Genomic DNA, 12374 nt, shown 5'->3' with positions numbered 1-12374 from the left:
GATCTGACACAGTGCATTGCAAAGTGTCAGATCAGTGATCTGTCACTATACTGTGATGTCCCCCTCCCTGTGGCAATGTAAAAAAGTAAATAAAATATTTACATGTGTAAAAAAATAAATAAAAAAATGGTTCCAATAAATACATTTCTTTATCTAAATAAAAAAAAATAAAAGTACACATATTTAGTATTGTCGCGTCTGTAACGACCCGACCTATAAAGCTGTCCCACTAGTTAACCCCTTCAGTGAACACCGTAAAAGAGGCAAAAAACAATGCTTTATCATACCGCCAAACAAAAAGTGGAATAACACGCGATCAAAAAGACGGATCTAAATAACCATGGCACCGCTGAAAACGTCATCTTGTCCCGCAAAAAAATACAGCGTCATCAACGAAAAAATAAAAAAGTTTGTCCTCAGAATAAAGCGATGCAAAAATAGTAATTTTTTTTATATAAAATAGTCTTTATCATATAAAAGCGCCAAAACATAAAAGATATAAATGAGGTATTGCTGTAATCATACTGACCCAAAGAATAAAACTGCTTTATCAATTTTACCAAACGTGGAACGGTATAAGCGCCCCCCCAAAAGAAATTCATGAATAGCTGGTTTTTGTTCGTTCCATTGCACAAAAATCGGAATAAAAAGCGATCAAAAAATGTCACGTGCCCGAAAATGGTAACAATAAAAACGTCAACTCGTCCCGCAAAACACAAGAACTCACATGACTCTGTGGACCAAAATATGGAAAAATTATAGCTCTCAAAATGTGGAGACGCAAAAACTATTTTTTGCAATAAAAAGCGTCTTTTAGTGTGTGATGGCTGTCAATCATAAAAATCCGCTAAAAAACCCGCTATAAAAGTAAATCAAACCCCCCTTCATCACCCCCTTAGTTAGGGAAAAAGAATAAAATTTTAAAAAATATTTATTTCCATTTTCCCGTTAGGGTTGGGGCTACAGTTAGGGTTTGGATTACATTTACGGTTGGGATTAGGGTTAAAGGTGTGGTTAGGGTTATGGTTGGGATTAGGGTTAGGGGTGTGTTTGGGTTAGGGTTTCAGTTAGAATTGGGGGGTTTCCACTGTTTAGCCATATCAGGGGTTCTCCAAACGCGACATGGCGTCCGATCTCAATTCCAGCCAATTCTGCGTTGAAAAAGTAAAACAGTGCTCCTTCCCTTCCGAGCTCTCCCATGCGCCCAACCAGGGGTTTACCCCAACATATGGGGTATCGGCGTACTCGGGACAAATTGGACAACAACTGTTACCTTTGGAAAAATAAAAATTTGGGGGCTAAAATATCATTTATGTGGGAAACAAGATTATTATTATTTATTATTATAGCGCCATTTATTCCATGGCACTGTACATGTGAGGAGGGGTATACATAATAAAAACAGGTACAATAATCTTGAACAATACAAGTCACAACTGGTCCAGGAGGAGAGAGGACCCTGCCCGCGAGGGCTCACAATCTAAAAAATGATTTTTTATTTTCACGGCTCTGTGTTATAAACTGTAGTGAAACACTTCGGGGTTCAAAGTTCTCACAACACATCTAGATACGTTCCTTGGGTCTAGTTTCCAATATGGGGTCACTTGTGGGGGGTTTCTACTGTTTAGGTACATCAGGGGCTCTGCAAATGCAACGTGACGCCTGCAGACCAATCCATCTAAGTCTGCATTCCAAACGGCGCTCCTTTCCTTACAAGATCTCCCGTGCGCCCAAACAGGGGTTCCTCCCACATATGGGGTATCAGCGTACTCAGGACAAATTGGACAACAACTTTTGGGGTCCAATTTCTCTTGTTACCCTTGGGAAAATAGAAAACTGGAGGCTAAAAAATAATTTTTGTGGAAATTTTTTTTTATTTATTTTCACGGCTCTGCGTTATAAACTGTAGTGAAACACTTGGGGTTCAAAGTTCACAACACATTTAGATAAGTTCCTTAGGGGGTGTTCTTTCCAAAATGGTGTCACTTTTGGGGTGTTCCAATATTTAGGCACATCAGTGGCTCTCCAAACGCAACATGATGTCCTATCTCAATTCCAGTAAATTTTGAACTGAAAAGTCAAACTGCGCTCCTTCCCTTCCGAGCTCTGCCATGTGCCCAAACAGTGGTTTACCCCCACATATGGGGTATCGGCGTACTCAAGACAAATTGCACAACAACTTTTGGGGTCCAGTTTCTTCTGTTACCCTTGAGAAAATAAAAAATTGGGGGCGAAAATATCATTTTTGTGAAAAAATGATTTTTTATTTTTACGGCTCTACATTATCAACTTCTGTGAAGCACTTGGTGGGTCAAAGTGCTCACCACACATCTAGATAAGTTCCTTAGGGGGTCTACTTTCCAAAATGGTGTCACTTGTGGGGGGTTTCAATGTTTAGGCACATCAGGGGCTCTCCAAACGCAACATGGCGTCCCATCTCAATTCCAGTCAATTGTGCATTGAAAAGTCAAATGGCGCTCCTTCCCTTCCGAGCTCTGCCATGCGCCCAAACAGTGGTTTACCCCCACATATCGGGTATCCGCGTACTCAGGACAAATTTTACAGCTTTTGGGGTCCAATTTCTCCTGTTACCCTTGGTAAAATAAAACAAATTGGAGCTGAAGTAAATTTTTGTGAAAAAAAGTTAAATGTTCATTTTTTAACATTTCAAACACCTGAAGGCTTAATAAACTTCTTGAATGTGGTTTCGAGCACCTTGAGATGTGCAGTTTTTAGAATGGTGTCACACTTGGGTATTTTCTATCATATAAACCCCTCAAAGTAACTTCAAATGTGATGTGGTCCCTAAAAAAAATGGTGTTGTAAAAACGAGAAATTGCTGGTCCGCTTTTAAAAGGAACCTGTCACCCCCCTCAGGCATTTGTAACTAAAAGAGCCACCTTGTGCAGCACTAATGCTGCATTCTGACAAGGTGGCTCTTTTAGTTATGCTCCCTGCACACACTGAAATAAAAGCTTATAAAATGTGCCCCCTCATACTGTGAAATCGTCCCGGGGGCTCGTCTTTCCCCCCTAATCAGACGCCTCATAGCCGTCACTCTGGGCCTGTGCGCGCCGGGCGCCACCTCCTCTTGCTTCATTAGCGTGCCTGCTCTGTAAGTTAAAAGGGCAGCGCAACTGCGCATGCCCAGGAAAAAAATACTTACAGCGCAGGCGCCGGGAATGCTAATGAAGCAAGAGGAGGCGGCGCCCGGCTCGCACAGGCCCAGAGTGACGGCTGTGCTGCGTCTGATTAGGGGGGAAAGATCATCACTAGTAAATATACGTCACAGGTCGTTGAGGTATAATACTATTGCTGGAAGATATGACATACATCCTGCATGATTTACTAGCTTTCTCCTCTTCATGCTCTGTCTAGTTTTCAGTTGTCTGTGACATAGTGGATGGAAACTTGCTGCTATGTTGTCTCTCGGGCCCCTTTCACACGTCCTGCAAAAACCAGTACCGGAGCTATCCGTGCCCGTCTGTTAGATACGTGTGGCGGCAGTGTGCTGCATTAGTGTGACCCGTGCTGCTCTTAGGTGCTGAAGGTAGCTCGGGATCATTGTCGCCCGGTCTCCATGAGATCAGTGCGAGCAGGTGACATTGATGCACGTTGTATTCAGCACCCACTGTGTATATTGTGTGTAGAATAAATAATAAAAAAAAAAAATGGTGTGGGCTCCCGTGTAATTTTCATAACCAGCAGAGGGAAAGCTGACCACTGGGGGCTGATGTTAATTTGGGAAAGGGGACAATATCCCAAAAGGTTCTCAGGCTATTAATCGCTCACAGCTGTTTGCTTAACCTATACTGGTTAGTTTACAGGGGAACCACAGAAATAAAATGACGTAGGGTCCCCCTATAAATTCTAACCAGCAAAGGCTAAATAGACAGCTGTGGGCTGATATTAATAGCCATGTATATTGGGCCTCTTCCCAGGCTAAGAACATCAGCCCTCAGCCTCTGCAGAAATGGCGCATCCATAAGATCCATAAAATCTGTTGCTGGCCTCGCCCTTCCCACTTGTCATTGGTGCGGTGGCAAGTGGGGTAATGGGGTTAGGGTTGATGTCAGCTGTTGTGGCCGCTAACATCAACTCAGCGGTTAGTAATGGAGAGGTGTCTATAAGACATTACCATTACTAACCCTATAGTTATTTTGTAAAAAATACACAGCAAGAATAAAGTTCTTTAAAGAAAGACAGACTCCTTTATTTGAAATACACCTCACCCTCTTTTTCCCAATTATTATTGTAAAAATTAAAATAATAAAACATATTTCTCACATGTCTGACGACAATCCGTTTGTCCCATGAAGAACTGCAGCTCTGATACATCTGGATTGAATGGCTAAGCAATGATATGATGCGACTGCTCAGCCATGAATCCATGAGACGCTGAGTTTAGGGAGCAGCTTCAGTGACGAGTGGTAACATAATAGAGGTTACCGCCAGTCACTACCAGCTGTTCCCACGCTCAGTTCAGTATAAGCCAGCCGATGAACTGCGGTAGCCATCAGGTTGTTACCGATGACTAGAGATGAGTGAATTTGTTCGGCTCCCTCCTTATTCAGCAAGCTATAGCGCTTACCAAATAAGCTGCCGAGGGAACCTGACTAACCTGGATTGCTCCTGCTGATCAGCTGTCCGATGCCGCAGCTGCATGTGTCACGGCTGTTTCACTGTCACAACACATGCATGGAAAGCCTGTTTGTTGGGCTCCGTCGCCGGACAGCTGATAAGCAGGAGCGATCCAGGTGGCTGGGTTTCCTCTGCAGCTTATTCGGTAAGCGCTATAGCTTGCCAAATAAGGAGGGAGCTGAACAAATTCACTCATCTCTAGTCACTGGTAACAACCTGATGGTTAGCGCAGTTCATCGGCTGGCTTTCACTGAACTGAGCGTGGGAATAGCTGAATAAGGAGGGAGCGAAATTCAGTTCACCTGTGAGCTATTAATATCCTGGGAACCTTTTGCAATATTGTCCCCTTTCTCAGATAATTAACATCATTTCCCAGCAGTTGACTTTCCCTCTGTTGGTTATGAACATTAAGTGGGAGCCCACACCGTTTTTTTTTTTTAATTATGTATTTTACATGCGATATACCCATCGGGTGCTGAATACACGAACTGTATTGCTTTTTCCCAGGCACCGCTACGTGTCACACTGATGACACACGGATGTCATCCATGTGTCATCAGTGTGCTGGACGTTTTGTAGCCCTGGCTGCTGATTTAAAAAAAAGACATGTCAGTGTGTTTTCTCCACGGACACATGGTCCGTGGAAACACACTGGCATATGCGCAGACTCATTCATTTTAATGCTCATTCTGGCATGTGTGAAAACTCACCACATGTACCTGAGACACTGACATGTGAAAGAGGCCTCATACACAGTGCACAGAGCAAGATAGATTCCTGCTCTTGTTTCTCTGTAACACATAGATGGAAGCAGCGGCTCAGAAGATACTGTAATGCAGTAGGGTTTATTTTAAATGAAAGGCGTTACCAGTGTGAGACATGTAGATCAGCAGCATGGAATGTCAGTTATTACATGACTCACATTGGTAACACCTCTTTCTTCTAAAATAAGCTCTGGAGGAAGATTCTCTTGGAGATGTTTACAGTATATGGGACATAGATCTTAACAGCTCATTTACATACTCACCTTAACGACCGCTGATACGCCCTTTAACAGCGGTAGTTAGGGGTACTTACCACAGCTATCGGCGCTGTGGAAAAAGTGTATAGAGCCCCCAGAGTCCGATTTTCTCCAGCATCTCGGCTGCTGGGGGTAGCCGAGACCCCAGAGAACATGATTCTTTATCACCCCTTTAGATAGGAAAAAATAATGAAATAAAAAAAATATTTATTTCCGTTAGCCTAACTCTATGTGCACACGTTGCGGTTTTTATCGCGGAACCGCAGCGTTTCTGCAGCTGCGGGTCCGCAGCAGTTTCCATTGCGTTTACAATTACATGTAAACCTATGGAAACCGCAATCCGCTGTGCACATGCTGCAGGAAAAACCGTGCAGAAACGCAGCGGTTTACATTCCGCAGCATGTCACTTCTTTTGTGCAGAATCGCAGCGATTCTGCACACATAGGAATGCGTTGATCCGCTTACCTCCCGCATGGGGCTGTGCCCACGATGCGGGAAGTAAGCGGATCATGTGTGGATGGTACCCGGGGTGGAGGAGAGGAGACTCTCCTCCAGGCCCTGGGAACCATATTTGTGTAAAAAAAAAAAAAAAGAATTAAAATAAAATAATGATATACTCACCTCTCGGCGCTGCACGCGGCCGTCCGGTCTCAGGGTTGCTGTTCGAGCAGGGCCTGCGATGACGTCGCGGTCACATGACCGTGACGTCACGAAGGTCCTTCTCGCACAGCATCTTTGGAACCGGACCGCCGCGTGCAGCGCCGAGGAGATCGGGACGTCAGAGGGTGAGTATAACCATTTTTTTAAATTATTTTTAACATTACTATTGATGCTGCATATTGCTGCATATGCAGCATCAATAGTATAGGAGTAAACCCGCAGCGGAAACCGCAAAACAAACCGCGATAAATCTGCAGGGATAACCGCAGCGGTTTTGCCCTGCAGATTTATCAAATCCGCTGCGGGAGAACCCGCAGAGGACCCCGCAAAGTGTGCACATAACCTTAGTTACAAACGCCTGAGGGGGGTGACAGGTTCCCTTTAACCCTTATAACTCACTAAGAAAAAAAAATTTTGTTCCAAAATTGTTCTGATGTAAAGTAGACGTGGGAAATGTTACTTATTAAGTATTTTGTGTGACATACTGTATCTCTGTGATTTAAGGTCATAAAAATTCAAGTTGGAAAATTACAAAATTTTCACCAAATTTCTGTTTTTTTCACAAACAAACGCAAGTAATATCAAAGAAATTTTACCACTATCATGAAGTACAATGTCACAAGAAAACAATGTCAGAATCATCAGGATCCGTTGAAGCGTTCCAGAGTTATAACCTCATAACCGGACAGTGGTCAGAATTGTAAAAATTTGCCCGGTCATTAACGTGCAAACCACCCTTGGGGGGTAAAGGGGTTAAAGACCCTGTAAAGGCTTGCATGAATAACCTGAACCCCAGTATTTCCGCCCTAACAAGTGCAGTCCACATCTAACTCTTACAATAAAGGCCCTGTACTTTCCCTTTGTATCCCAACGTGTTTCATCATTCTGTGAATCTTCAGGGGACCTATTGGCACATATAGGCACACTGCTAATGCAGACAGGGGGGAACACTCCTGGGATCTTCTATAGTTGTGAGTTCTATTATTTGTCTTTAAATTGTATAGGTTGCCAAGAGGGGGACAAAAATATAACTTTGGTATGGAGAACTTTTATATGATGTGATGCATTCATATCCCCTAATGCCCTATGTACCATCAAGATTGGCCATAAATCGAATGTTATGTCCTTGTATCTACTATGTGGATCTAATACTGTGTAGTCACCTATTTTAATTTTGTTCTTTTGTAGGAGAGTCAATCTTGGCTTATCCGGAGTGAACATATTGTGGATTTTTGGAGACCATTGATCAAATATATTATGAATTCTCGGACCTCCAGAATATCAAGGTTTGGTGTTACATTTTGTCTCTGGAGAACAGTGAAGAACCTCATTAAAATAGTGATTTCAAAAAGGAATCCTATCTTCAGTTTTATCACTGAGTGATGTATTAAATAAAATTGCAGTGAAGTGATAGCAGCTTTTCCAGTGGTGCATTTTAGGTGGAAGATGTATATATTTATCAACTTAGGGCCATTTAAATACTGTTGCTTTTTCATTGCTGTACAATGCTTTTTTTTTGTAAATCCTCTTTCAGGTAACTATAGATGTTTTATATGGAATGATCTATGTAATAAAGTTTTCAAATTTTGACTTTGGTCTTGATTTTTTTTTTTTTTTGTTAAGCCAAGGATTTTCCATTCACGTAGAAGATAAACAAAAACTTGGGAGGGGAGGGGGGGCCAATTGGAGTTCAATTTCTAAATTGTAGTGGAAACATATGTACTGATTGCTTGTTATGGTCCACAAAGCTATGTTGTCTATGATCATTTTAATATATTAAACGCTTAATGACTGAGCCAATTTTTACCTTTTAAAGAAGGACTTGCACAAAAACTTTTCTTGCCTAAACCTTTTTTAAATGTCTATGTATTGTAAATGCGGTAGTCTGCAATCTGTGTATATTACTGCATTTACACAGGTTTAGGCAATAATTTTAGTGTGCTTCTTGTGGGGTTTTTTTTTCATGTTAGTCCCCTAAGTGGACTTGAACCTGGGATCGTCTGATCGCTTGTGCTATATGCAGCATATTGTGTTGATGATTATAGTTGGAAATTACGGTCTCATTTGAAGCCTGACCACAGGCTGGATTTCAAGGGAGCTCCTTATTGACAATCACTGACGTCTTCATCAGATCCTCGACTATCATCTCAACCCATGGGAGACCCAGGATCACGCCACAGGTGCAGCGGTCAGTTTAGCAGGTTAACAATTGTGGCAGCACTTCACGCTGCCCACAGTTGTTATGGGCAGTTCTTGTCTGTCACCCACAACCATTATCTGCAGAGTATGGGGTGTGCTCACGCCATACATATATGGCTGATGTCTGTAAGGGGTTTAAGGCGTTTCAAAGGAAGCTTCAATAATATTTAATTGTAGCCTAGCTATCAGAGCAACTCAGGAGCAAGCACAATATATTCTACTGAAACTGGAAGATCAAGATTTAAGAAACAGAAATAAGCAGTATATTTGAAAGTGTAAAGTATGACCCAGCAGTGCCCCTTTCCTTGCGTATTTTAATAATTTGCTGCATTTTCCATAAAAAATTCCATCTTTCCCTGGAATTCTGCATTGTACTGGAACATTTACATCTTTTGGAAATGTATGAATGGACAACTTGACGTTACAATGAACTGGTCAATGTGCCTAGGTCCAAGGGCACCTTGCTGAGGGTCCCCTTCCGAGGGGAAAGAACTAGAGGAATGTGGGATCTCCCTCACTGGCTGAATCTACAGGTACTTCCCTCAAAATTAGAATATCAAAAAGTTAATTTCAGTTCTTCAATACAAAAAGTGAAACTCGTACAGTCATTACAAAAAGTGATCTATTTTTTATTATTATTATTATTATTTATTATTATTTATCTATTAAGATGCTTGGAAACAGCACTCTGAACAGCCAGCTTCTTTAGCAATGACCTTTTTTGGCTTACTCTCCTTGTGGAGTGAGTCAATGACTGCCTTCTGGACATCTGTCAAATCAGCATTTTTCTCCATGATTGTGAAGCCTACTGAAACACACTAAGGGACCTTGCAGGTGTTTGTTAATTATTCTAATTTACTGAGATAATGACGTTTGGGTCTTCTTTGGCTGCAAGCCATAATCATCAGCATTAACAGAAATAAACACTTGAAATAGATCACTTTGTAGTGACTCTATCCTCTTTTCCGAAGTTTTATGCACCTTTGAAATAAAGGTGCAGATTTTCCTTCCAACAAACTTGCCGTATACCACGAAACTCTATGGGCATTTGCTTTTTCCCTTTTGATGCTGGCCAACCAAAACACAGCCATGCCCACAGAGCTCTGTTGTATATGCCCAGCTGGTTGAAAGGAAATTTACACCTTTACTATGCGGGGAGGGGGTGTAATTTTGGAACAAAGGGGCACAGAATAAAAAGAAACACTTCCAAAATTGGTGATGCAGCATCAAGTAGAAGAGGTACTCCTTTTAAGTTAAAAAATCATGAGAAAGGTCTTCTTTTAACCCCTTCACCCCCAGAGCTTTTTTCGATTTCGTTTTTTGCTCCCCTTCTTTCCAGAGCCATAACTTTTATTTTTCCGTCAATCTGGCCATGTGAGGGCTTGTTTTTTGCTGGACGAGTTGTATTTTTGAAAGATACCATTGGTTTTACGATGTCGTGTAACAGAAAACAGGGAAAAAAATTCCAAGTGCGATGAAATTGCTAAAAAAACCGTGCAATCCCAATTTTTTTTTTTGCTTGGCTTTTTTTGATAGGTTCGCTAATGCTAAAACTGACCTGCCATTATGGTTCTCCAGGTCATTACGAGTTCATAGATACAAAACATGTCTAGGTTCTCTTTTATTTGTGGTAAAAAAAATTGCGTGTTTTTCCTTTACCTGTAGCGTCTCCATTTTTCGTGATCTGGGGTCGAGTGAGGGCGACTGCGTGGCAGTTGACGTTTTTAATTATACCACTTTTGTGCAGATATTTTCTTTTGATAACTCGTTACTGAATTTTAATGCGACCAAAAACACATAATTTTGGCGTTTTGATTTTTTTCTCTCGCTACGCCGTTTAGCGATCAGGTTAATCCTTGTTTTTTATTGATAGATCGGGCGATTCTGAACGCGGTGATACCAAATGTGTGTAGGGTTGATTTTTATTTTTGTTTTATTTTGATTGGGGGGTGATTTGAACTCTTATATTTTTTTTTTTCTTTTTTTATATATATTTTTAAACACATTTTTTTTTTTTTATGTTGGCACGCTTCAATATCCTCCATGGGAGGCTAGAAGCATCCACTACTCTATTGCCTCTTCTACATAGAGGTGATGCACAGATCACCTCTATGCAGCAGAATTGCAGGCTTGCTAGGAGGGCCGACCACAGGGTGGTGCTCACAGCAATCTGCCATCAACAACCATAGAGGTCTCGAGGAGATCTCTGGTTGTTATGGCAACGCACCGATGACCCCGATCACGTGGCGGGATCAGTGGTGCGCGTACTTCCGGCCGCGTGGCCGACAGCGCTTGTTAAACGCCGGAGCCCCCCTCAAAGCGGAGGATACTGCCGGCTGACGTACAATTCCTCAGCTGGCAGAAAGGGGTTAAAACAAAAATGAAACTGTCCTTTGATAAAACACAAGTTTTACTGAGGAAGTGAAACTAATTTGTTAAATACTTAAAATGACTATATACCCCCTTCAAGTTACTCAAGGAATCATGTTTTGTCTCTGTATCTCTAACCAGAAGTTGAAAAATAAATGAAACACTAACCTTTGTCAAATCATGGTTGTGAACTGAATTATTTTCACAAGTCTAAATAGTACTCTCTTTCTACAAATCAGTAACTGCAGAGAAGACAGCCCTATACATTCCCTATTCTTTGGGGGGGAGGGGGAAGCAGAGTAGAAATTTTAACAGTTTAGAAGGGTTTTTTTTTTAATGGATGCCCATTTGTCTTAGCAAATATATAAATCTATAATTTAGGCAGTGCCTATTCATTTTCCACCCAGCGCTGCCTCCATGTGCTTTACAGACAGCCTCTATGCTGTCACTTCAAGCAAAGGAGCCATCAGTCAAGCAGGAGGAGGCCGCGCTGGGTGAGGAATAGAGCTGGAGCGACAGAGGCTTCAGATCTACCTCGTTTCCATATCAGTTTAAACTCTGATTGCTCAATAACAGAGGAACAGATTGCCTAGGTAAACGTATTGCTGGACTTGTCTTTGAAGAGCTACATGCACAGCTTCTCTTTAATATAAACTGATCACCTTTGCTCTTTTATTATCAGTATTATCAGTATACTCAGCATCAGTATGCTCATTATATTATCAGAACCCCTGTTGAAAAAGCTCACCGCGAAACGCGCGTCCGGGGCAATCAGGTGAAGTGTGGTTGGGTTTCCCTCTGATTTATGGGTAAGTGGGCACAATTGATAGCGCAACTATGCGTTGTATGGTCACTATCTTGGGAATAGTCTGATGTGTCATTGACGCTCTGCTGAGCTGTTTGATAGTCCCTTGACCTATCGATATAGATCTATACTGTGTGCATCTTTTAGGAATGATTTCCTGTTAAACCACATGCCACCTGACGTACCGTCATGTTCTCCTTACTTCACTTTCCTGTTTGGTATATATTGCATACATCAGATATGCATATGTATTTGTGATTTAGTTGTTATTGATAAACTTTGTACCTGTTTTTTAATTATGTTGTTTTGGACTGCTTTACTCCATTTTCTTCTGCTATATTATCAGTATCAGTATCTTTCTATTTTCTGCTCTTTTAAAATTTAAAGGTATCAAAAATATATATTGACGTATGGTGTAGTGGAAGTGGAACATCATTCAGAGGACTCGTATAGCAAGTACATTATATAGATTAATAACTGTATTTACATCCAACCATTTCATGATCTATCTTATGCAAGTCTCAGTCTAGTCTTCGTCTGTAAATAGAAATGGTAACTTTAAGAGCAGTAGTTATTTAACAGCCTGTAACTCCTGACTACATAAAGCGGTATCTTCCCTTTGTGATGCAGTGTATCATATTGCTTATCTAAACTGTAATTAATTTGTAACACCATAAA

The 12374-nt window shown here is 41.4% G+C and overlaps 1 protein-coding gene across 3 annotated transcripts in view; it reads left to right on the top strand.

The window, feature by feature from the left end:
- The window catches only part of TMEM209 (transmembrane protein 209), a 107285-nt gene extending 99373 nt beyond the window's left edge, over window positions 1–7912 (top strand). For all 3 annotated transcript variants that reach the window (XM_077264431.1, XM_077264433.1, XM_077264434.1), the window contains one exon: window positions 7511–7912. In XM_077264431.1, the coding sequence (XP_077120546.1) occupies window positions 7511–7568 (58 nt within the window). In that variant the 3' untranslated portion in view covers window positions 7569–7912. The remainder of the gene's footprint in view (window positions 1–7510) is intronic.
- The last annotated feature ends 4462 nt before the right edge of the window (window positions 7913–12374 follow it).

This window comes from Ranitomeya variabilis, chromosome 5, assembly GCF_051348905.1.
Source record: "Ranitomeya variabilis isolate aRanVar5 chromosome 5, aRanVar5.hap1, whole genome shotgun sequence".
In the NCBI taxonomy this organism is placed as follows: Eukaryota; Metazoa; Chordata; class Amphibia; order Anura; family Dendrobatidae; genus Ranitomeya; species Ranitomeya variabilis.
The sequence above is the reverse complement of the archived record's forward strand: the minus strand, read 5'-3'. Positions and strand labels throughout refer to the sequence as shown.